This window comes from Haliotis rubra, unplaced genomic scaffold (assembly GCF_003918875.1).
Source record: "Haliotis rubra isolate DU_JTF1 unplaced genomic scaffold, ASM391887v1 Scf391, whole genome shotgun sequence".
Lineage (NCBI taxonomy): Eukaryota > Metazoa > Mollusca > Gastropoda > Lepetellida > Haliotidae > Haliotis > Haliotis rubra.
The window spans coordinates 481,743-504,464 of record NW_025767070.1 but is presented as its reverse complement, the minus strand read 5'-3'; the positions used below and the strand labels follow the sequence as shown (position 1 = coordinate 504,464).

Genomic DNA, 22,722 nt, shown 5'->3' with positions numbered 1-22,722 from the left:
TATACCCGATACAGTGGTTGTTCAGAAAGCCTGTCCTTGAAAATCTTAGCCTCTTTCGTTTTGATACAAGACTTCGCTGAAATAAAGCAGTACCGCACCATCATAAATAACAAACAGAGCATTGAGATTATGTCATATGTTTTGGCTGGTTTAAGAAAACTTAATGCGGTATATTCATCTTGAGTTTTCCAATGAAACACTACCTAAACAAATAAGAAAATACTAATACAGCAGAAGTATTTGTGGCCTTGACTTCTTTCGCGAGCGATCATCTCCAGATATTCCAAAGTCTACATTTGTATTCTGCCCGAAGTCTGTCCTTTGCATGGACATTCTGGAGTTTGTCTCTTCTTCATCCTTATGTACGTATAGACCCGACCTTCAACGACATGGTCGATAACTGCTCCTCAAAAAACCAGATTCTCTGATCCTCTTGTACGTTGCCACATTTCTGGGGAAGAATGCTACAGAATCGAAAATCAGAATCGTTTTTTTTTTCAGTGTGGATTTTCTGCTGTCAATACGTTCGGGATCAACCATGTAAAGGAGGTGAGTCAGCGGTTTGGGAAATCCGTTCTGAGGGGGACCAGGGTGATAACTGACAACTTTGTTCATCCAAGAGCTTAAAGGAGAATGAATTCGTCTGAAAGGTTCCTTTTCCAACAGAAATGGTACCCGCAGTCAGCGTCTGTCCCTGCGAATACAATTCAGATGAGTTGACCAACAATTCATTAGAAACATAAAAGAAATAGTTGCTGGTCAATCGTCAAATCCCCAGCGACTTCAAAATCATTTCCTGTGTCACAGAATCGTGAATCTTTCTAGTCTATCCAATATGTTGAGAAGTTAACGTTTTACCACACATCCCTATCATCATCATCATCATCATCATCATCACCATGCAGGACGGTTTCGAAAGTATTAACGGTGTTTATCACTAAAGAGCCCTTCTGCACCTGGTTCTTTAATTAGTACGCAAGCACTTTGTGACAGTAACAATTTTCACAATCTCGTTGGCGGAACTACCGCATTCACCAACATCCTGAAAGTTCATCCCATACACCATCATCGGTTTTTCTACCTATGGTGTTAAGATATATCCTGTTGCATGTTTGTCACCATTCTCATCGTGATTAATCTCTTAGTTAACACAGTTCGACCAAATACAAAAATCTGACCGGGAAGTCTTCGCAAGATTGTTCGTGTTTACACCGCTCGGAGGCTGAGCGAAAATGTCCTCCCCCTAACCTTTAATTGATCTGAGTCAACACAGTTCAGTTGCATCCAAACATACGTTCACGTGTCTACAAATCTCAGTGGTGATTCGATGTGGGCTTAAAACTTGAGATGTTTGCATCAAACAGGGGCTTGTGTCGTCGTATCGCTACTCACGTTGCCGCTGGTGTGGACACTGTCGTTGTCAGTGAACGATACAAAATATCTTAACGTGGTTTGGATCAGTTGTTTGTGACACGGCGCTGAACGGTGCGGATCTGTAGCAACCTGCCGACAACAGGTGAAGGCGACTAGTCACCGAGAACCATTTAACACCACATCATCGCAGAATGGCCTGTTCAGTGTGGAGAGTGTTTCAGCTTCAACTGGTTCTGTGTTTGAAGCTAATTGTTCAGGGCATCAGTCTTCAGAATCAAGAACTTTGCACGAAGGCGTTTCGTCAGGACAAGGCAGATCTCGATCCGTACCGTTTCCAAGGTTACTGGTTCGCCACGCACTTTTTCTGGAGTGGTCTGCAGTGGGTGCATGTGTTTGACGTGCAGTCCATGTATATCTACACACCTGGGACGCCCAGCACGTGGACGGTGGCAGTAGGTAAGTGTGACAGTGTGTGTATATTCTCACTGATCAAAGGGAGAATTTTGGTTATATCATGGTGTATCAGCGAGTGGCGAGATTTTCGGTGGGCGAGCTGTCTAAAGCGCCAGGCTAGTGATCCAGCGAGATTGAGGTGTCGGGATCGAGCCCACCTGTGACCGGGTGTAAAAACCTTGGAGTCAACTTTGTGTGCAGACACTTTCAGTAGTGTCACAACCCCTAGTGTACAGTACACAACCCTGTGCATTAGATAGAACCCTCGAATCCGTTGGTATATGACCAGATGGTGGCCCGATGAATACGTGCAAACACCTAGTTGCGGGTACAGCAACGTGCAGTGAACTTGGACAAAGTACTGTGACTATATGTCCCAGTCCACCCAGCTGTGAAATGGGTACCTTGTAAGAATGGGAAAGCCGCAATAACTCGGTGCGCCTAGTGATTGCAAGAGTTGTATGATCCCCAGGGAGTTGAGATTGATAATACGATGTGCCGTTGAGATTGACATCCAATGCTCGAGGGGAAAGTACCTGCTTTTCATAACAGATACCTTTTTACATGTAAAGAGTGATTTAAATTTTAACATATTTAGAGAATATCTTTGACCTTTTTTGGATTTTTTCACCTCTAAGCTCCAGATTTGAAATGAGTGAGCTGTATTTTTCATCAAGGAAGATGAAATAGGAGACTGTGAAAGCCATACATAACTTAAACCAATGTTATTAAAAATATTCTCTGTACATGAAATCCAGCTACAGCTGTGAATACCTTCATTATGAAGATTATATACAACAGAACAAAAGATTGAAATTGTTTGTAAATAATTTAGACAGAAAGGTTAACATAAGGGTTTTAACATCAACAGAAAGTGGGCCTCTACCTAATTCACCATAAAGCATATACAATGGGGTCCTTTTCTTTACAGGTAATACCTTTCTCATAAAACATATATGTAATTTTCAAGTTGCTTTCAATTAACATATCCCCAAATTTCGCAACGATACAACAAAATTGGTTTCCCCATTGAATCAAAGAGATATAGTTGACATTGTATTGATAAGTTTAACTTTCGACTTCTGCGTAAAACAAAATACATAGCTGTAGAAGCTTGTTGACAAAGATTTGATATAGATAATTTGAAAGAACATTTTCTATCAAAAATAACTCCAAGATACACAATAACAGTTTTCCTTAGCTTCAACTAACTGGTTGAAATATCCAGTTGGGATATTCCCATTTATATTTGGGTGTTGCCCTAATTAATCTCTAGTCCAGTGTCTGACAAGTGGGATGTCTAACTATTGGGATATCTACCTAATGGGAGTAAACCAACTATATATCTTGAGATTAAAGGTTTTTGCGTTCGAGATTGTCCTGCCATAGAGGCAACTTCGGTTCAAAATATGGGACTCATTCTTTTGCTGTGATCTTGATGGAATATCAGTTGGGGCGGCTAACACTTATTCTCACCCATATTGCTATATTAGCCACGCAGTGCTTGATAACCAACACTAACATTTCTCGTTCTGGTGTGGGAATGTAGCCTAGTGGTTCAAGTATTTCACTCGTCACGCCGAACACCCATGCTCATTTACCAACATGGTGTCCCCGGCCATGATATTATTTCAATATTGCAAGGTGTTCACATTACCAACTATACAACTTGATTCTACGCAAGGTGTTCACATTACCAACTATACAACTTGATTCTACGCAAAGTGTTGACATTACCAAATATTCAACTTGATTCTACGCAAGGTGTTCACATTACCAAATATACAACTTGATTCTACGCAAGGTGCTCACATTACCATACATACATACGTTCTTTTAAGTGCCAACTTTAGCTAGTGCCCTTCATAAAACTGTGAGAGAGAGCGAGAGAGAGAGAGAGAGAGAGAGAGAGAGAGAGAGAGAGAGAGAGAGAGAGAGAGAGAGAGAGAGAGAGAGAGTGTGTGTGTGTGCAGGGGTTGGCACTCCCACCTTTTGTCCTGAAAGTTTATTAAATGACCATTGAAACTCTCGAGAAAATGGGTGAAAATGATCTGCGCACCCCCACCATCCCCGTCATAATTACTCTGTTTTTAAAACGACACCTACTTACTATGCTGTAAGATATCATGACGTAATTAGTACAGTGGGTAACTATGACATTGTACTTAGAGACGTTTGTTAAAAGGAGACATTGTTTTGGTTCATGGGATAGTCACTAATTTACATTAATAATATATTTGATTCATAATACCCGAAGTTGCAAACAAAACGTGGTCCAAGAAACTTGAGCCATGTCTACTGAGATAGCCACATATACAGAACTACCCTAAAAAATAGAGAGATGTTCTTATATAAATATGAAAGATGGGGAAAGACTATGTTAGAAGGGACTCACTCACTAACTCACTCACTCACTCACTCACTCACTCACTCTTTTCAGGAGTTCACAGAAACGAAGATCAGTGCATCCGCCGACTCTTTAACATCAGCGTCCCTTCAACTGGAAGTAACGTGTTCCGCGATGCCGGCTACTACCACCACGTGATCGACACCGACTACCTCAACTACGCCGTTGTGCTGTTCTGCTACAACGTCAGGAAGGGCGGAAGGTGCGACTTCTCCAACATACAGACGGTCATACTCAGTCGGACACCAGACGGACTGGAGGACCAGGACGTCTGGAGGGCGGTCAGGGAGAAGGTCCGACTGTGTACAGATCCCTGGAGGCTCAAGGTCATCAAGCAACGCAAAAGGTGTGTGTGTTCTCTGGAAGACTTTGAAGATGGGACGGGTCCGGTGTGCGACTGAAGATTTCGTCCAAATTTTAAAGCGTGTGTTTGTATATGCGTGTATATATGTATAAATATGTAAAAATAACTTTGTACATTCGTAATAAAATTACTGTATTTATAATATATATATACTTATATTTTTCTGTCCGTTTAACACTGATCGCGAGACACCGAATTAATATTGTCATACTCCTATGGAAAATTGGCTTTTAAGATGATTTAATGTATAGGGTGGTCAAACGATTGCCTCAGATGGTTGCAAGTCTATCTACCCCAATGAAGTGTTGAGGATCTGCTGATTGCGGGTTCGTATCCTAACATGACCCTGAATATAATCTATATTGTGTGCTGGGCTGACAGGCTGTACAATATCTGACTCACTGTATTGAGAGTGTCATCCCTACCGTTACAATATCTGACGCTCTGTATTGAGAGTGCCATCCCTACCGTTACAATATCTGACACACTGTATTGAGAGTGCCATCCCTACCGTTACAATATCTGACTCACTGTATTGAGAGTGCCATCCTTACCGTTACAATATCTGATTCACTGTATTGACAGTGCCACCCCTACCGTTACAATATCTGACTCACAGTATTGAGAGTGCCATCCCTACCGTTACAATATCTGATTCACTGTATTGAGAGTGCCATCCCTACCGTTACAATATCTGACACAGTATTGAGAGTGCCATCCCTACCGTTACAATATCTGATTCACTGTATTGAGAGTGCCATCCCTACCGTTACAATATCTGACTCACTGTATTGAGAGTACAATCCGTACCGTTACAATATCTAACTCACTGTATTGAGAGTGCCATCCCTACCGTTACAATATCTGACTCACTGTATTGAGAGCGTCATCCCTACCGTTACAATATCTGACTCACTGTATTGAGAGCGTCATCCTTACCGTTACAATATCTGACTCACTGTATTGAGAGCGTCATCCCTACCGTTACAATATCTGACTCACTGTACTGAGAGCGTCATCCCTACCGTTACAATATCTGACTCACTGTATTGACAGTGCCATCCCTACTGTTACAATATCTGACTCACTGTATTGAGAGTGCCATCCCTACCGTTACAATATCTGACTCACAATATTGAGAGTGCCATCCCTACCGTTACAATATCTGACTCACAATATTGAGAGTGCCATCCCTACCGTTACAATATCTGACTCACTGTATTGAGAGCGCCATCCCTACCGCTGCCTGATATTGGAGGTGTGTATACAATCCATGGCCACAAGCCTGATGCAGGAGCTGCACTAGAAATACTCCCGTTTGAGCCCTTTTGTCGGTGCACACGCTAGTTCTCTTGTGGATCCAACCAGGGCTTGATTCGTTGGTTATAATATAGTGAGTGTGTCTTAAGGTGTCCTTATGTACTGTATACTGTAAGGGACATTCTACTCAACTCGCATTCTTGCACTTTTGGCATATTAATCTCGTTTCCAGATGTCGAGATCGCGAGAAGGCGAGTTCACGATAATGTATTACATATGTATGCCTTCACCGTAAAGGGAGCACCGTGGCGCGTCTGTGAAGTATTCACTATAATCGTACATCATTATAATGCATCAGTTTATTATGGGTACAATGTGAGTATGAATACACCTCACTGGTTGCTAATTATAGAGATCCTGATTACATCTGTAGAGAAGCATGCACACCACACACTACCTGCCATTTGTTAATCATGAACTATGTATATACAGTGCAACCTGATATCATGATGCTGATTATAATCAAATAGACACGTTTTGTGATTCCAAAAATGAATAGACTGACTGACTGAGTTTGGTTTTTACGCCGATTTTAGCAATATTTCAGCAACATCACGGCGGGGGGACACCAGAAATGGGCTTCACACATTGTGCCCATGTGGGGATTCGAACCCGGGTCATCGGCGTGACGAGCCAACGCTTTAAGCATTAGGCTACCCCACCGCCCCTCAAAAATGAATAGAAGCAACACAATCATTTTTGTAATTATAACATTGTACGATTACGACTAAATCATAAGCATATGCCAAAAGTATGATAAATGTTATCGTGTATTTAGGTCACAAACACAGGCAATGGCAAGTGAGTGGTTCCGCTGTGAAAACAACATCCACTGTTACACACAGGGATGTCACTGATGTGTCATATTTACGTCACTGATGCGTCATATTTGCGTCACTGTTTTCCCCATGTCAACCATAAACATTTAGAAATGTTTACTCAACCCATCGCTGTTGACCTTGATCAAACAATATTTGAGCATGAATGGGGCTTTCTTAGTGTTTATGCTTGTTTATGACAGTTTGGGAGTAGACCACTCTAAATATTAAATGACCATTTCCCTTGATCTCTTGAAGTGATACCACCCTTTAACGTCTGTTTAAAGTACACATTCACTTTAAACATACGATTGTTACTTTCATAATCTCAGTAGACAAGATCTCTGACTGAAAGTAAGACAGTGTAAGGGAATGTCTTTTGCTTTTTGTTTGCAGTCAGTATAGGTACACATCGATAAGTAAATGACCAAGCCTTACAAGTTATTGGTTTTTATGTTGTTATCACTACCCTAGACAAATATATAGAGATCCTTACTTTGAATACTCCAGATGTTTTCACGACACTGACAATGAAGGCGTATGTCTTCTAAATGGGACCTTGCCAAAGCAGCCCTACAGAGACTACACCTAATCCACAACGAGCATGAAACAAATGTTTAAACAGATACGCTTCTGGCGCACGCTGTTAAAAACGATTCGAAAACTATGCATTCACTCCCAAATAATCTGACTTGGTTATCAAGAAACGTGAAGAAACTGTGTGTGTGTATGACTGTGCGTGCGTGTGTGTGTGTGCGCGCGCCCGCGTGTGTGTGTGTTTTGGGATGGGGATACATGTCTGTGTGCGCGCGTGTGTGATTAAGTAATATATATAATACACGCACTGCCTCTTCAAGAACGAGGACAAGGGTTCCAGCTACGGGAGGCAGAGAGTTGCAGAGGTCGATGTGTTGATATCTTGTATTGCGTTACAAAAATTGTGTTGAGAGACCAATCTCCTGAACGAACGTACAGTTTAAAGACGGAAAGCAAACCGACTTGGACTTGTGTGAGTGTGAAGTATATTCGGGCAATAGTCAGTAGTGTTACAGATGCACCGCAACAGTCGAGGTTACAAATGCTAACAACATCAGCAACATCATCGATGGAATGAGCAACGCTGATGCCATATTCCTATCTCAACCGACGTCATGTTTCTATCTAGGACAACCGTGGCGTACTGTGACCTTGACCCACAGCTGTAGAGTCATTACGGAAGATGTGCCGACTACGCATCTGTCGCATTACATTAGAAAAAACCCTAAATTAAAACAAATTATAAATCCGAGATATATTTGCATTTCCTCTTTCCTGCTGCTCCGAATGTATAAATCCTGCCTGGAAGCATTCAAATAGTTTTTAGCAAAGTTTAAACGTTATCTTTTAGGACACAGGTCCACACTATTGTTTCCTCGTGTGATCAGCCACGTCTCAGAGACCAAGCATGTCTAGGCTTAAAAAATACACACCCTTTCGTAACATCAAATGCTATACATTAGAAAGTGCAGATTTGTTAAATTGTGTAAGAGTCCGGTGACATTTTCTACTGTAGGAAACCTTCGATTGAACCCAACTCTGAGTTTCCTCAATACATTGTGACGTAAATGACGCAATCTTAAATGTATGGGAGACCTATAGTATGTTATCAACGGTATACCTTCTTCATGGTATTGATCCTGTGAATCATACATAACTACCAGACGCTGGGAATGACAGTGTCTCAAGGTGTCATCGGAAATCGATTCCCTGCAATACCGAGGCTGGTGTTGTTCTCCGTTGTCCTTAATACATTACACATCGTGTTGGGACAACAAACATTCTCTTGACCCTGATCCGAGCAATGATTGCTTGTGTTTGGCATAAATGTTTGTCTTGGCCGGGGAAACACATTGTGCTTTGATCAGCAATTTAAGCCGATCTTTGCAGTTCTCATCAGCATTTACCTTCCTGCGTATGTCTTCAGTGCACATTCACTTGAAATGGGTTTTGTCTGAGTTATTCTGATGTGTTGTTAGAGCCATCATGACAAGAGACATTTTTCACTAGAAGACATGTGATTTTGTTCCTCATAGCTCTCTTTAGAATGGTTCTGTACATTTTACTCTTTGAATGTTTGTAAATACAATTTGTATATACAGAAGTGAGACGTAAATAAACAATTGTCCGTCTGTCTGTCTGTTGATTACATGACAAGCTGATATTTCCACTTCCACTCGTCGACAATCCAACGATGAAGGTAAAAACCTAAACAATCAGATTTGCCACTAACGAATGAAGTGCTGCCATTGTGTGATAGAAACATGTCTTGACGCTTTAAAGAAGTCCAGCAGTAACAGCGCAAGGGGTTTTAGTTGGAGAGATTTCGGGTTACTAGTTCACAACTATTTTCTCGGGGAGGAACAGCAAAACTGTGCTTTTCTGACATCACAACTAATTTCAAGACATCATGTGCAGCTTGTTTAACGGTCAATGTTTTGTGTGCGGAATGACTAGGGTTCACCTACACCCTGCCCCCACACACACACACACACACACCCACACCCACACCGTGTAACCCACCTGACTGGTCTCCATGCCCAGTAATCCAAGGTAATAACAATCCTCTCTCGACTTTGTTCAAACACGTACTTTCAAGACTAATAGACACAAACTTATAGTGGTGGTCCGTTTAATTGAAATAATCGAAGATTGGTCGCAGTGACAAAACGACCAAGCAATCGATCATGTTTTCAAATAATCGAACGCAATCAATTTTGGAACACTTGATTGCATTAACAATATTTTTCACAATGTTGGTTTTGTCTGTTAGATTTCATTAGCACTACAAGCTCTTCCAATTCATGATTGAATTTATTTTAAAGACTCCATGAAATTCATGTTCCTAACATGCTAGTCATCCTTTAAAGTTGTGCAATTTGCAAAGAAAACGAAAGAACTACATGTTTTTTTCTTTACCTTTTATGCATTAACAAACATAACCAGGAAAATTTGATAAATGACGCTAACCAATTATTTTCGATGATTGATCGGTTGTAATGAACCAATCATCAATTATGAGATTGAAACCAATTCCCAACACTACAAACTATACACAGCAACTGTGTATCCCATCTTTGCGACCAGTTAAGCTGGTTGAGAATCAATCTCTAGTGCACATTGATCCAGTGACAGGGGTAATGATAATATAGCGCTTTGAACAATCACTGAGGGGAACTTGTACCTAAACATTGACCTAAATGTAACAAACACGTACATGGGAAAACACAAGGTACTGTTGTTTCCCAACAAGTGTCAACTCGGCGAACAGCGGTTTCCACAGTGTTCAATTCATTTATCATTCATTCATTAAAGCACTGACGGACTGTGTGATGTCTTGTACGTTAGGAACGTGGTGAACGGGTCAGATAGATTACATGACTGCTTGACTCAGTGATGTTGGCTGTGTTTCAAAACAATGACATCATTTTCCAACATAGTGTGAATGTTCAACCGAAACAGTAGCTGTTCCATATTTGACTGTTTGCCTTAAGTACTGACTCAACGGATCGGGTGGTTAGGTTCTGTATCTTGGTTCACTGCATCCTTTACTTGGTTGTCTTCGTAGTCCACATGGGGGCGGTTGGGTAGCCTAGTGGTTAAAGCGTTCGCTCCTCACGCCAAAAATCCGTGTTCGATTCCCAACATGGGTACAATGTGTGAAGCCCCGCCGCTATATTGCTGGAACATTGCTTAAAGTTGTGTAAAGCAATACTCACCCACCCACTCACACACACGCTCACTCACTCACTCACTCACACACTCACTCACATTCCACTTAGGTGGAATGGTGGTCCAGATTCGATTCGATCTACTATATCATGTACAATATTCAGTATGTAAGTACATATTGCGTCTTTGTATCGGCTGAGGCCAACATGACGTAATGTGAAGCAACATCGGTAAATACATACAATAGTCTAATGCCTATATTGAACCAATTATCGAAATTGTAAACAGCCACAAAGGCATATCTATAGTATTTATCGAAATCGGAAATTCCGCTGTAGCCCATCAAACACAAACCGTGAACCTATTTAACATGAGTAGTCTGTCTGAGCTGATCTAAATCTCTAACAGAAGTGCAGTAAAATCCACTGCACATCTCTGGGCTATATGCACTCGGCTTTATAAGTTATGCTAGTATCTCTTTGTCAAGGCTGTTTTGTACATTACCTACTGAATATGTCAACAAAGTTTCGGTGCGTTTAGTTTTCTGAAATGCTACGCGAATTCGAACATAAAACTCACAACTGAATCTTTTTGTGGTTCTCAAGGCTTGGATGACCATGTAGTCAGAAGGATTGAAAGTCTCTTTGCAAAGATAAGATGTTTCCCTTGGCTGTGTCAGGATCAGATGATCGCAGGTTTTCAGATTGTATGTTCCAGCTTCATACTGGGGCTTGGTCCTGGTGGAACAACACACGCTTTAGGACTTTACCTCCATGTCTAGCATTGATATTCTCACACAGATGTCTGGCCAGATCGGCATAACACTGGCCATGACTGCCATTTCTGGAGGAAGTGCTCGTAAAATCATAGAAACCGACGCCATCACATTATAAACTGACGAAACAGACCTCACCTTTAGAGGAGTAGACAGTACATATGTCCCTTGAGGCATGATACTGTGACTGAGATTTATGAAACCAATGCCAGGAGCGTAGCTACCGTTATGAAATAGCTCGGGCTTACGCATGATTTTTGCTAAAAAATATCTAATTCTTGCCAAAAATACCAATGGTGGTGGTAGTACTGGTAATAGTGGCAACAATATGTATGATACAGATGATGATGTGTTTTTAAATGTGAGATATCTAAAAATATTCAAAAGATGTCTACCTTATTACAAACAGATGGACAAAAAGTGTCTACACATGGTAATGCGTGATTCGATGACTGCAAGATCAATATTATAGCTTTATCTGGCCGAAGACATTTTTAAAAACAGGACAGAATTAATTTGAAGACTGGGCAGGTCTGCTGTGCAAACATTCGTGTAATCTCAATCAATATGTCTATGACGCTGAGTACCTTAATACGCTCAATGTAGTTTAGTTTTAATAGCATATTCTACAGCTGTAAATAAAGTCTTAACAAATGAGCATATATATATATTGTTAAATAATAATGTATTTACGACAAGATATATTGTTTCTCAGCTATTTGCGACTTGTCAAGACTTAACGTATGTTATTAATGAATATCAGGAGTGCGTATTATTAAGGAATATCAGGAGTGTGATTCTGACTGAAATGAAAATATAAATCTTGTTAATCCTGCAGATATTTGAAGCTAAACCGCCTTTATCCTAACGGGACACATCACAAGGAAATAATTCCTATTTAACCCATGTTCAGCTGACAACGAATCAGGGATACGTGTGATGGTCATGTAGTTGGATATAGACACAGTAAACGTTCAGAAGGTCGGGTGTCCAGACTGACAGGGTTTCACTGTAGTCAGGCTTAAAGATGGTCGGGGATCAGGGAGCCGAGCTGCTTGCAATAGGTAGAATGAGAGATTGTCACCCCAGGCAGGCATTCCATATCTGTCCTTGAAATGTCTGTATGTATGTCGCTGACAGTACATACGAAATAAAATGATGGTTTAATTGGTCGGTGCTCTGAACAACAAAATTAGATACCAGGAGCCGTATTTGGTCTGTATAGAATATTAGATTAGGTTTTTTATCATGGGGTTAAATTGTATACCTGCTTCAGTTTGTAGTCAACCATTAAAGCCAGAACTTAGACTCGTCACTTATTGTAGGGTATAAGGCTTTCGGAAAATGTATACACATTCTAGATTTTTAAATATTGATGCCTTCAGTCCTTTCCACGAGTCCTTTCCACGGTACAAGGACAACATAAAGTGTAAGTTCCAAGCTGGCACAGAACAAAGGTGTACAGCTGGCTTGAGGCGTACTGGGGCACGGTAACATCTGAATGTGGTTTCAAAAGGTGCGTCTTTCAAGCAGCACGTACTGCGTCAGCTGAGGTTTTTCTGTGGGGAAATATGTACACATCTTACCACTGACTAGCGAATCGATGCAGGCCATGTTGAAGTAGTCAGAACCGCTGATGTCCTCACACATTTGTTAGGAACCACGTGTTCGTTACAAAGCGAGCAATCACTGTTGATATGGTCATCGCTACATTTGTTGTTATATAATGACAATGGCAGTTTGGAACAGATTCCATTCGGTACAACAAGTTACATAGCGGCGGCGTTAATGATATGAATGAATACCTGAAAATAAGTGATGCCAACAATAGTAAAATACCCGGCATTTATAATACATTGTGTAACAGGGGCCCTCATATACACATATTGCTATTTTCTTTTTCTTCGCAGGAACCACGTTTCTTGGAGTCTGAACACAGCTGGACATGACAGCTGTTTCAGGTCTTGGGATTGGAAGGACATTTCACTGACAAACGAAACATTGTCTTAATAGCGTATTGTCTTACTGTGCCTGTTTCTAAAAACAATCGGGTTCTGGAGGCGAACGGTCTTAAATAAGCCCTTCACTGACTTCAGTGTTTCATTTAACCAACTCCACTATTTTTACGACTGTTTTGAACGTTCAATTCTAAATGGAACATGTTTCGGCGTATTATTTTTATTCTGTGGCGATGATGTCTCATGCATATCTACACAAAACATGAAAAACTCCATAACCAGGTAGTTTCTCTTTCAACCAACTTTAATTTAATCGTCTACTGTTTCTTTACAAAAGTGGTCTTAATTCCTGTGTTCTTGGATTTTAATGTGTACAGCACCTCAAAGCCAGTGTCATAGAATCTGCCGGTGACATTCTTATTATTCTTATTGCATGCCTCTGCAATGAGTTTTGAGAATAAACACAAAGTAGAAGGTAAAGTGTATCCTCTTGAAGGTACCTCACGAGTCTTTCATCCCAACTTGTAAGAAGAGCATGAACATTGCATGAAGGACACGAAACTTGTAATGTAGATTACGCTGTCGTTAAAACAATTAAACTCCATTTGGATTGTTTGATTGTTGTGATGCATTATGTCTGGTCTATGTCGAGACTTGTGATAACATAAATTCACGATGGACAGCTAACAACGTGAGACGGGTACATTGTTAGCCAAGCTGGAAGTTGACCTGGAGACTCTACGGAGAAAGCGGGATGTAACTTCTGTTCTCCTGAAACAGTGAATAACGCTTAAGGTACAAATCACGTACATTGCGACAAAACCCTGTGTATGGAATCTATGAAGTTTATACTGAACAGCTTTGTTTCTCATGTTGACTATATCACACACAATCATTGTATAGGAGAAGAAGCTTTGAAGACTGATTCATGTAGGTTCTTTTTTCGAAATTCCTTTTGAAACATTTGTCTTTAACTTAAAAATAGCAATGTCGCCGCTGAGAAGACGCGTCGGATTATCTTTAGCTCCATGTACATGAGGCAACCCGGACATATACTGCTTCCAACACTAGCATATATATTGCTGAGGTAATCTAAATTATATCACATGGGAAAAACCGGCGAGTTTGTTGTTAAACTCTGCACATAGCAACATTGCAAATGTATAGGACTGAGCCAAATTGATTTGGTCTTAGGTTCGACCCCCCAGTTTGTGTTTCTACCTATCTCTAAGGCTTCGCATTTCTCTGGACATGACAGAAACTGGGTTTCATGGGTTCGAGTCCCGCATATATTGTACCCCGTTTGTGTTTGTGACCTCATTACCAGCCTCTTTCACTAAGGTTATCCACGTGGTGTCCCTCGTGAGGTTGATGTGAAATTCTTAGGTACTTTTGAAAGTGGACTTCTCAAACGCATTCAGTATAATGGTTATTGTTTTACGCCGCACTCAGCAGTATTCAAGCTATATGGCGGCGGTCTGTAAATAATCGAGTCTGAAACAGACAATCCTGTGATCAACAGCATGAGCATCGATGTACACTATTGGGATACGATGACATATGTCAACCAAGTCAGCGAGTCTGACCACCGGAGTCGCCTCTTAAAACAAGCATGGATAACTGAAGATCAAGTCTAACTATGATCTTCATGACATAAGCGATAATTAGCAAACAAATGCTTCAGATTGTCAACAGTCGTCGGTCCATATCGTGAACGTCAAAAGTTAATAGGAGCAACAACTACCTACCAGTTTTCTCCACGGAAGGAATTCCTCACTGCCACCATAATCGTAATGGATCTCTTCACCCTCCAATATTTGTCTCAGTGCGAAATAACTAACATGGGGCTCCCCGTCTACAAACATCATCCTTGACCTTAAATTAGGGTGTCTCCATTCATCGTTGATAAGTCTCGCGTAGGAACCATCTTCCTCTGACCCATCAACCCTTTGAATAATAATAATAATTATCTTTATTTCGTACTGAAGAGGCCACATGCCTATAGTACATATACATATATAATGGGGAATTACATAAATAAATTACAGTGATAAAACTTTTGTTCTATACAACATTGCAATGTGGATGAACATGGCAAGATTTTGTAATATATTTTGATTTTTACTGCTTATAAGGGTAGAGAATTTTATGATGCTTGGATGGATATAGTAATATCTTTTAATGTATTTACAACGTATTGAATTAAATGATGGACAGATGAGGAGAAAGTGATATTCATCTTCAATTTCATTTAAACGACAAAGTGTACATATTCTCTCTTCTCTTTTAACATTTTTATATCTGCCGCTTTCAATCAACAAATTGTGAGATGAACATCGGAATCTTGCTAGTGATCGCCTAAATTTCTTTATATTAACACATGATAAGTATACTTCATTGAATAGATCTTTTTTAAATTTTGAATAGTAAAAACATTTACTTGACAAAGATATTTTCTCACACCATGTTTGAAGATATATATCTTTAAGTCTTATGGTTAACGACTGAATGAATGACGTATGTGATTCTACATATTGTGCATTCCAAACGTTTCCGAAGCCAATAGAGAATAAGAAATTCTTAACATGAGATGTCCAATTTCTTTGTCCATTTTCATCATACAATAACATCATATTATAACATTTTTTCGGTAACCGATATGGAGGCATATTTAACAGTTTTAACCAATATTTGACAACTTTTATGCTTGTAAACAAGTGCATTGGATATCTGCCACATTCACCGTAAACTACTGCATTAACTATATTCAATTTAACACCAAGATATTTCTTGCATGCATACAAGTGTATTCTTTCTATTTGATGAAAGTCTGCTAATCCCCAGAGTTCTGCTCCGTACGTCAAAATTGGGTTTATCTTTGCATCAAAAATCTTAAAAAAGGTTTTGTAACTAATATCTCCAAGTGTACTTATTGTCTTCATAATACCGATAAGTGCCTTTTGCGCTTGGAGCGAAGCATATTTGGCATGCATGTTCCAAGACAAACCATTGGTAAAATACAATCCCAAATATTTATAATAGCTAACACAGTCTAGATGTATACCCTTAAACAACCCCTTTTCTTTTTTTAGAAAGTTTACCTCCCTTTTTAAAGACTAAGATCTTTGTTTTCTCTCTGTTTACTGTTAATTTCCATTTATCGCAGTAATGTTCAAGTTCATTTATTTGATTTTGGAGGCCACTAACGGTGCTTGAAAACAACACAACGTCGTCTGCAAACAACAGAAGGAAGATTTTAACTATTTCTGGATGAAGTTGTATGCCACTTGAACAATTAGTTTCGATTTGAACAGCAAGCTCATTGATGAAAAATGAAAACAGGAACGGACTAAGTATACATCCTTGCCTTACACCAAGTTGTAATTCGAACGTTTCCGAAAATTCTTGATTAATTTTAACACATGCCTTGAATATGAATTAAAGTGGAACAATAAGAAATGACTCTCACTCCATGTATGTACATTGGAGTGTGGAATAGGTTGAGGGAGAAATTGTATGAACGTCGGAAGATTTTGACTGCATGATGGTACGCCATTCACAGAGTTCAAATATATTAACTTCCATTCTGTTAGCACATATAATTGTTCACACTCGGTTCACAGATGTTTTCAATGGGTATTGTTCAATGAAAACCTCTCATATATATTCACGCAGAGGGTATATTATTTCCTGTTTCATTTGAGAATTTTGGTCGAGAGCCATATGGGCTCATTCTGCAAAACTTCAAGAGTCAAAACTGTAAACGTCATGATATTGATAAAAAGAGTACTTTTATAGCGCCTCCTCCACATCACTCAGGGACGTGCTCTAGTCGCATGACATATACACAGGTTCTATGTACAGGAAGGTCGCTGTTCTTACATACTTCTTGAAGAGAAAGGTGTTGAGCTCATAGTAATTATAATTCAGGTCATGGTGGGTCGTTATGTCAGTCAGAGAAGGAGGATCATGGAATCCATACCAACTTGCAATGCTTCCAACCAGAACAGGGGGCGGTGGGGTAGCCTAGTGGGTAAAGCGTTCGCTCGTCACGCCGAAGACCCGGGTTCGATTCCCACATGGTACAATGTGTGAAGCCCATTTCTGGTGTCCCCGCCGTGATATTGCTGGAATATTGCTAAAAGCGGCGTAAAACCATACTCACTCACTCACTCTAACCAGAGGACTTACCAGAACCGTGTATTGCGGTAGGCTATATGAAATGTGTAGGTGTTGTCCGCTACATCAGGTTCCATAACGTCCCGGATTCCATGGTAATACGTTACGTAGTCCCCTCGTCCAATGTTAGTATTTGCAACCATTCCCCGCCCTGAAACGTTACAGATGAAATTAACATGACAAAACGTAAAGCCTGACGGTAAGTTTAGGAAGATGTCATCGTTTGCATTCACTGTAAACTCCAGCATATGTGTGAGTGTACAGGGGCTCGTAACGCTAAAAACTGCCATCATGTGCAAGGTATGTTCTGCCACTGATGGGGTCTTAGCACTATATAAAAGGAAAGGGATGTAACGAGGTCAGCATTCCAAGTTCGTTTCAAGTCGAATTTAACCATGCTCACTGTATTTATCTCATTTAAAGTATGCACACATTTCAAGGCAATAGATTTACCTACAAAATAAGACATACAGCACAAAAATCGAAGCGGTACCGTGGGAGCTAGGGTATTCGGAAGCTCGAAAAATCGTGATTCCTCGATTCCGAGCCAAACTCCCTGCTCAGAATGTGAAGCGGTAACTCACCAGTTTTCTTGTTTATTTCACAGTGTACACAAACGACGTGCACCAAAACATGTTGAACTGATGGCACCTGTCAGCGCGCTAGTCGCAATTCTTTCACCAGATAGCATTCGGTCATTGGCCCAACGTTGGCATTGTTGGCAAAACCAACGTCTGAATGCTATCTGGGTGGGAGACACTTACACCTCACGGTCATAATAAGTTTACGTACATTTATTCATCGCAAATAGAACTGTGTCGTGCCCGTTCGCCATTGACGACCTTGGCCTTAACCTGCCCCGCACTGAAAAGAGTCAGCGATCTGGTGGGACATATTTTATTTATAGCCAACTTTTGTCTTCCTTGGATATAACACCCTAATCATTACAACCAGGGTAGACTGTATATCACGGCGTGGAAGTGAGGCCGTGCAGTTATAATATAGCAAACACCTGTATGGATGATGACTTCTTGTGTACTGCATAGCGCGACGTTTCGGTGTAGATTCTTACTCCGTTATCAAGCTAGACGTGCAGTTATATACGTGTCCTTACTACCTACTCATACTAGGTGCATCCCAACTACTTGAGCGACTGTCGGTGTAGATTCTCACTCCGTTATCAAGCTAGACGTGCAGTTATATACGTGTCCTTACTACCAACTCATACTTGGTGCATCCCAACTACTTGAGCGACTGTCGGTGTAGATTCTTACTCCGTTATCAAGCTAGACGTGCAGTTATATACGTGTCCTTACTACCAACTCATACTAGGTGCATCCCAACTACTTGAGCGACTGTCGGTGTAGATTCTCACTCCGTTATCAAGCTAGACGTGCAGTTATATACGTGTCCTTACTACCTACTCATACTAGGTGCATCCCAACTACTTGAGCGACTGTCGGTGTAGATTCTCACCCGTTATCAAGCTAGACGTGCAGTTATATAAGTGTCCTTACTACCTACTCATACTAGGTGCATCCCCACTACTTGAGCGACTGTCGGTGTAGATTCTCACTCCGTTATCAAGCTAGACGTGCAGTGATATAAGTGTCCTTACTACCTACTCATACTAGGTGCATCCCCACTACTTGAGCGACTGTCGGTGTAGATTCTCACTCCGTTATCAAGCTAGACGTGCAGTTATATACGTGTCCTTACTACCTACTCATACTTGGTGCATCCCAACTACTTGAGCGACTGTCGGTGTAGATTCTTACTCCGTTATCAAGCTAGACGTGCAGTTATATACGTCCTTACTACCTACTCATACTTGGTGCATCCAACCACTACTTGAGCGACTGTCGGTGTAGATTCTCACTCCGTTATCAAGCTAGACGTGCAGTTATATACGTGTCCTTACTACCTACTCATACTTGGTGCATCCCAACTACTTGAGCGACTGTCGGTGTAGATTCTCACTCCGTTATCAAGCTAGACGTGCAGTTATATACGTGTCCTTACTACCTACTCATACTTGGTGCATCCCAACTACTTGAGCGACTGTCGGTGTAGATTCTCACCCGTTATCAAGCTAGACGTGCAGTTATATACGTGTCCTTACTACCTACTCATACTAGGTGCATCCCAACTACTTGAGCGACTGTCGGTGTAGATTCTCACTCCGTTATCAAGCTAGACGTGCAGTTATATACGTGTCCTTTCTACCTACTCATACTTGGTGCATCCCAACTACTTGAGCGACTGTCGGTGTAGATTCTCACTCCGTTATCAAGCTAGACGTGCAGTTATATACGTGTCCTTACTACCTACTCATACTAGGTGCATCCCCACTACTTGAGCGACTGTCGGTGTAGATTCTCACTCCGTTATCAAGCTAGACGTGCAGTTATATACGTGTCCTTACTACCTACTCATACTAGGTGCATCCCAACTACTTGAGCGACTGTCGGTGTAGATTCTCACTCCGTTATCAAGCTAGACGTGCAGTTATATACGTGTCCTTACTACCTACTCATACTTGGTGCATCCCCACTACTTGAGCGACTGTCCATTGTTCTTTGTGCTCCAGGTTTGGTACCTCCTAATCTTTTCCCAGACACTGGAAGAGTAGCCGGGTTTGCTGCCAGGAACACAGCCCTTCTGACACTCCAGACAATACAGGCGGCTGCTGAGCTGGGGATTCTACACATTCTCCGAAAGGTTCTTACACGGGGCCAAGGGATGTGAGTTAAAGATGAACCTAACCATGCTGACTGTGCAATAATCACCCGAGTCCTCTTTTCTGTATATATTTGTTTTAATCTGTGAATAACAATGATAATAAACCCAAACCTTTGGGATGTCCAAAATCAACGATGCGGAGATAATCTGGAGACATGTCAGAACGTCGGATGGCTGCCTTTGCCGCTGTTAGTTGTAGCTGCCATGGGCATAGGTTTTCCTGAGAGCAAAAAAGGTTCAAACTTGACGTTGACCGAAAATCCGTTCTTGAAAGAACTTGGTGTGAAACTAACAAACAACAAAGCAATGTGATAGAACTGACAAATGTAATCTTCAACTAAGTCTACAAATTACTTACAAATCACTATTACGGTGGCACGGCAGTACAAAACCAAAAGCAGTATAATACGAGAGCAGTGCACTTGGTAAAAGCAATGAAGACAATAAGGGTAATATTCATCTCACTGCAACATTGGTCAGGTTTCAAACTCGAGTATCCAGGGTAAGAATGATCTCCTCCTAGTCGCTGGTAACTTGAGCTGTAATGTGTGATGATAGGCTATAGCCATCTCTTCTTATCTACACATTTCTACAGTGCCCTCTAAAGCTGTGGACTTCGGAACCAGCACCCTACAGTACTTTACAGATCTTTCTGTCTAAATATAGCACAAGTCTAAAGTATAGTTTACCAATGCCCCATACTGAATTCCTATAGGTACAATGTATTACACATGGAACACTGTTACACACTGAATAACACTGCCGCGTAATATATTGAAGGCCTATTTTGTTATGTTGAGCTCTTGAGTAGGCAACAGGTAGAGGACCAACTTGATCTGCACAGCTCGTGAAAGGGTGTGCAGACAGAAGGTGTAGGCTGTGAGAACACGTCTTTAACTGCAACGACCTTGCGTGGGACACGAATACGTAGTAAGAATAGGCATATAAATGCAAGACGTTTTACAAGGAAACGTGTAGATAGTGGTGACTCCCCTTTAACTGCGGTGACCTTGAGAAGGAAGGGGAACCGTCTGTAAGAGGGGGAGCAGGAGCGATAGTGCCAGTGTAACGACGCTGCTGCTGCTGATAGCCGCCTGATTATAAAATCCAGGGTCAGTTCCATCCTGTGATGCGGATGAAGAAAACATCATCATATACATTTTGAGGATCTGCCATTTAAATCTGGTCCCTTCAGACACAAACACTGTGGGTCCTGAGCACACATTTTGTCAATAGAGGTAACAAAATCGTTTCCATAATTAAAACGAAGTGTTCATTGTACGATTCCGAATACATTCCAAAGGTGAGCGTGTCGCCAATTAATCAACCGTCCCAGTTGCAGAGGCAGTGTCCAATAATACTATAGTCTACCTTTTTCTTTTCAACAGTAACGATACTAGTTTAATCTACAAACGAAGGTGTATTGCGCTAATTCAGTCGTCCTCGCGAGAATGTCTACTTATTCTACAGTGAACATGAATTATATTAGATTATACCATAAAAGTGACAAAAATATTTCTATGGCTATAAGAAATGTGTGTAAGAGGCAGTGGAAATTGACTAATTGTACAATCTCGGCAATGTGTACCACGAGTCCACAGGTGTAATAATCAGATGACATTTAGTTAATTGTAGCCAGGTTACATCCGAAACAATCAATCAAAAACAAATAGCGTGTAAAGTCAAACCTTAAAATGATTCCTCCCTTGGCATCTAGCAAGTTCCAGACTCATCCAGAACATGATTAGATAAATGGGTAGTCTTCTCATTTCCCAGAACTGGAAGGCACAAACAGTCTTTTACATCAAACATATACACTGTTACTTAATGATAATGCAGCATTACATTTCTCGTGACTATGGAGCTCTCAAATATCACAACTTCAATATCCGTATCAGTTTAAGTTATTTGCTTTCAGAATTATTGGCATTGCAAAATCATTATCGTTCTGATCTTGTCGTCTACTCACTGTTCACTCGCTGGGTTATACATGATCTGGAATGCGACACCAAAGAAGACATTCGATTTGTTTATTGATATCGTTCAAGCTGGTACTTTTCCACAATGGAGTTATTGAAAGTCGAGCTCTACAATAGTGCAGATGTTGCTCTACGGTATACGCTTTAATCAGTGTATGTCTGGGTTGTTGCTTGTTCAATACAGATATTATACATACGTTATTTCTATTGCTATACATGTGTACACTATAGTGTAATCAAAACACCAATAACTATCGGTTAATACAGAGGATGCCTTGTCCTGATCTCGACTAACGTAACTAAGAAACAAATTCAAAATGTCTTTCTCTTCAACAATCTGTTTTCTGTTTCTGTTTTCTCATATACACTGCTGGAGGAAACAAAGTATACACTAAACACATGGTTTGACCATACGATTGGAAACGTTTTTGAATAGTAAACAGGACGAAAACTGTCGTCGAAACACTCAGAACTAAAGGTCCAATATGCAACTATGATATGAAATGCATTAAAATCTCCTGCTTTCTTGTCAGTTGCACTTTCAGCAATAATATAACATTACTGGTCTGCCAGATTGGATGACAGCATGACATTGCGGTGGAACGATACAGATTCCATTTATGGCATATATCTCGATTGTCTTGC

General features: G+C 40.7%; 1 protein-coding gene across 1 annotated transcript; it reads right to left on the bottom strand.

The window, feature by feature from the left end:
* Window positions 1-13,463: 13,463 nt before the first annotated feature.
* LOC124286794 (N-lysine methyltransferase KMT5A-like) lies at window positions 13,464-22,147 on the bottom strand. The gene is made up of 6 exons (XM_046723231.1): window positions 22,068-22,147; window positions 21,787-21,876; window positions 20,210-20,318; window positions 17,369-17,507; window positions 14,926-15,124; window positions 13,464-13,948 (listed from the first exon to the last, which is right to left on the bottom strand). The coding sequence occupies exons 2-6, from the start codon at window positions 21,865-21,867 to the stop codon at window positions 13,916-13,918; spliced, it is 561 nt and encodes a 186-aa protein (XP_046579187.1). The 5' UTR covers window positions 21,868-21,876; window positions 22,068-22,147; the 3' UTR covers window positions 13,464-13,915.
* Between the last annotated feature and the right edge of the window lie 575 nt (window positions 22,148-22,722).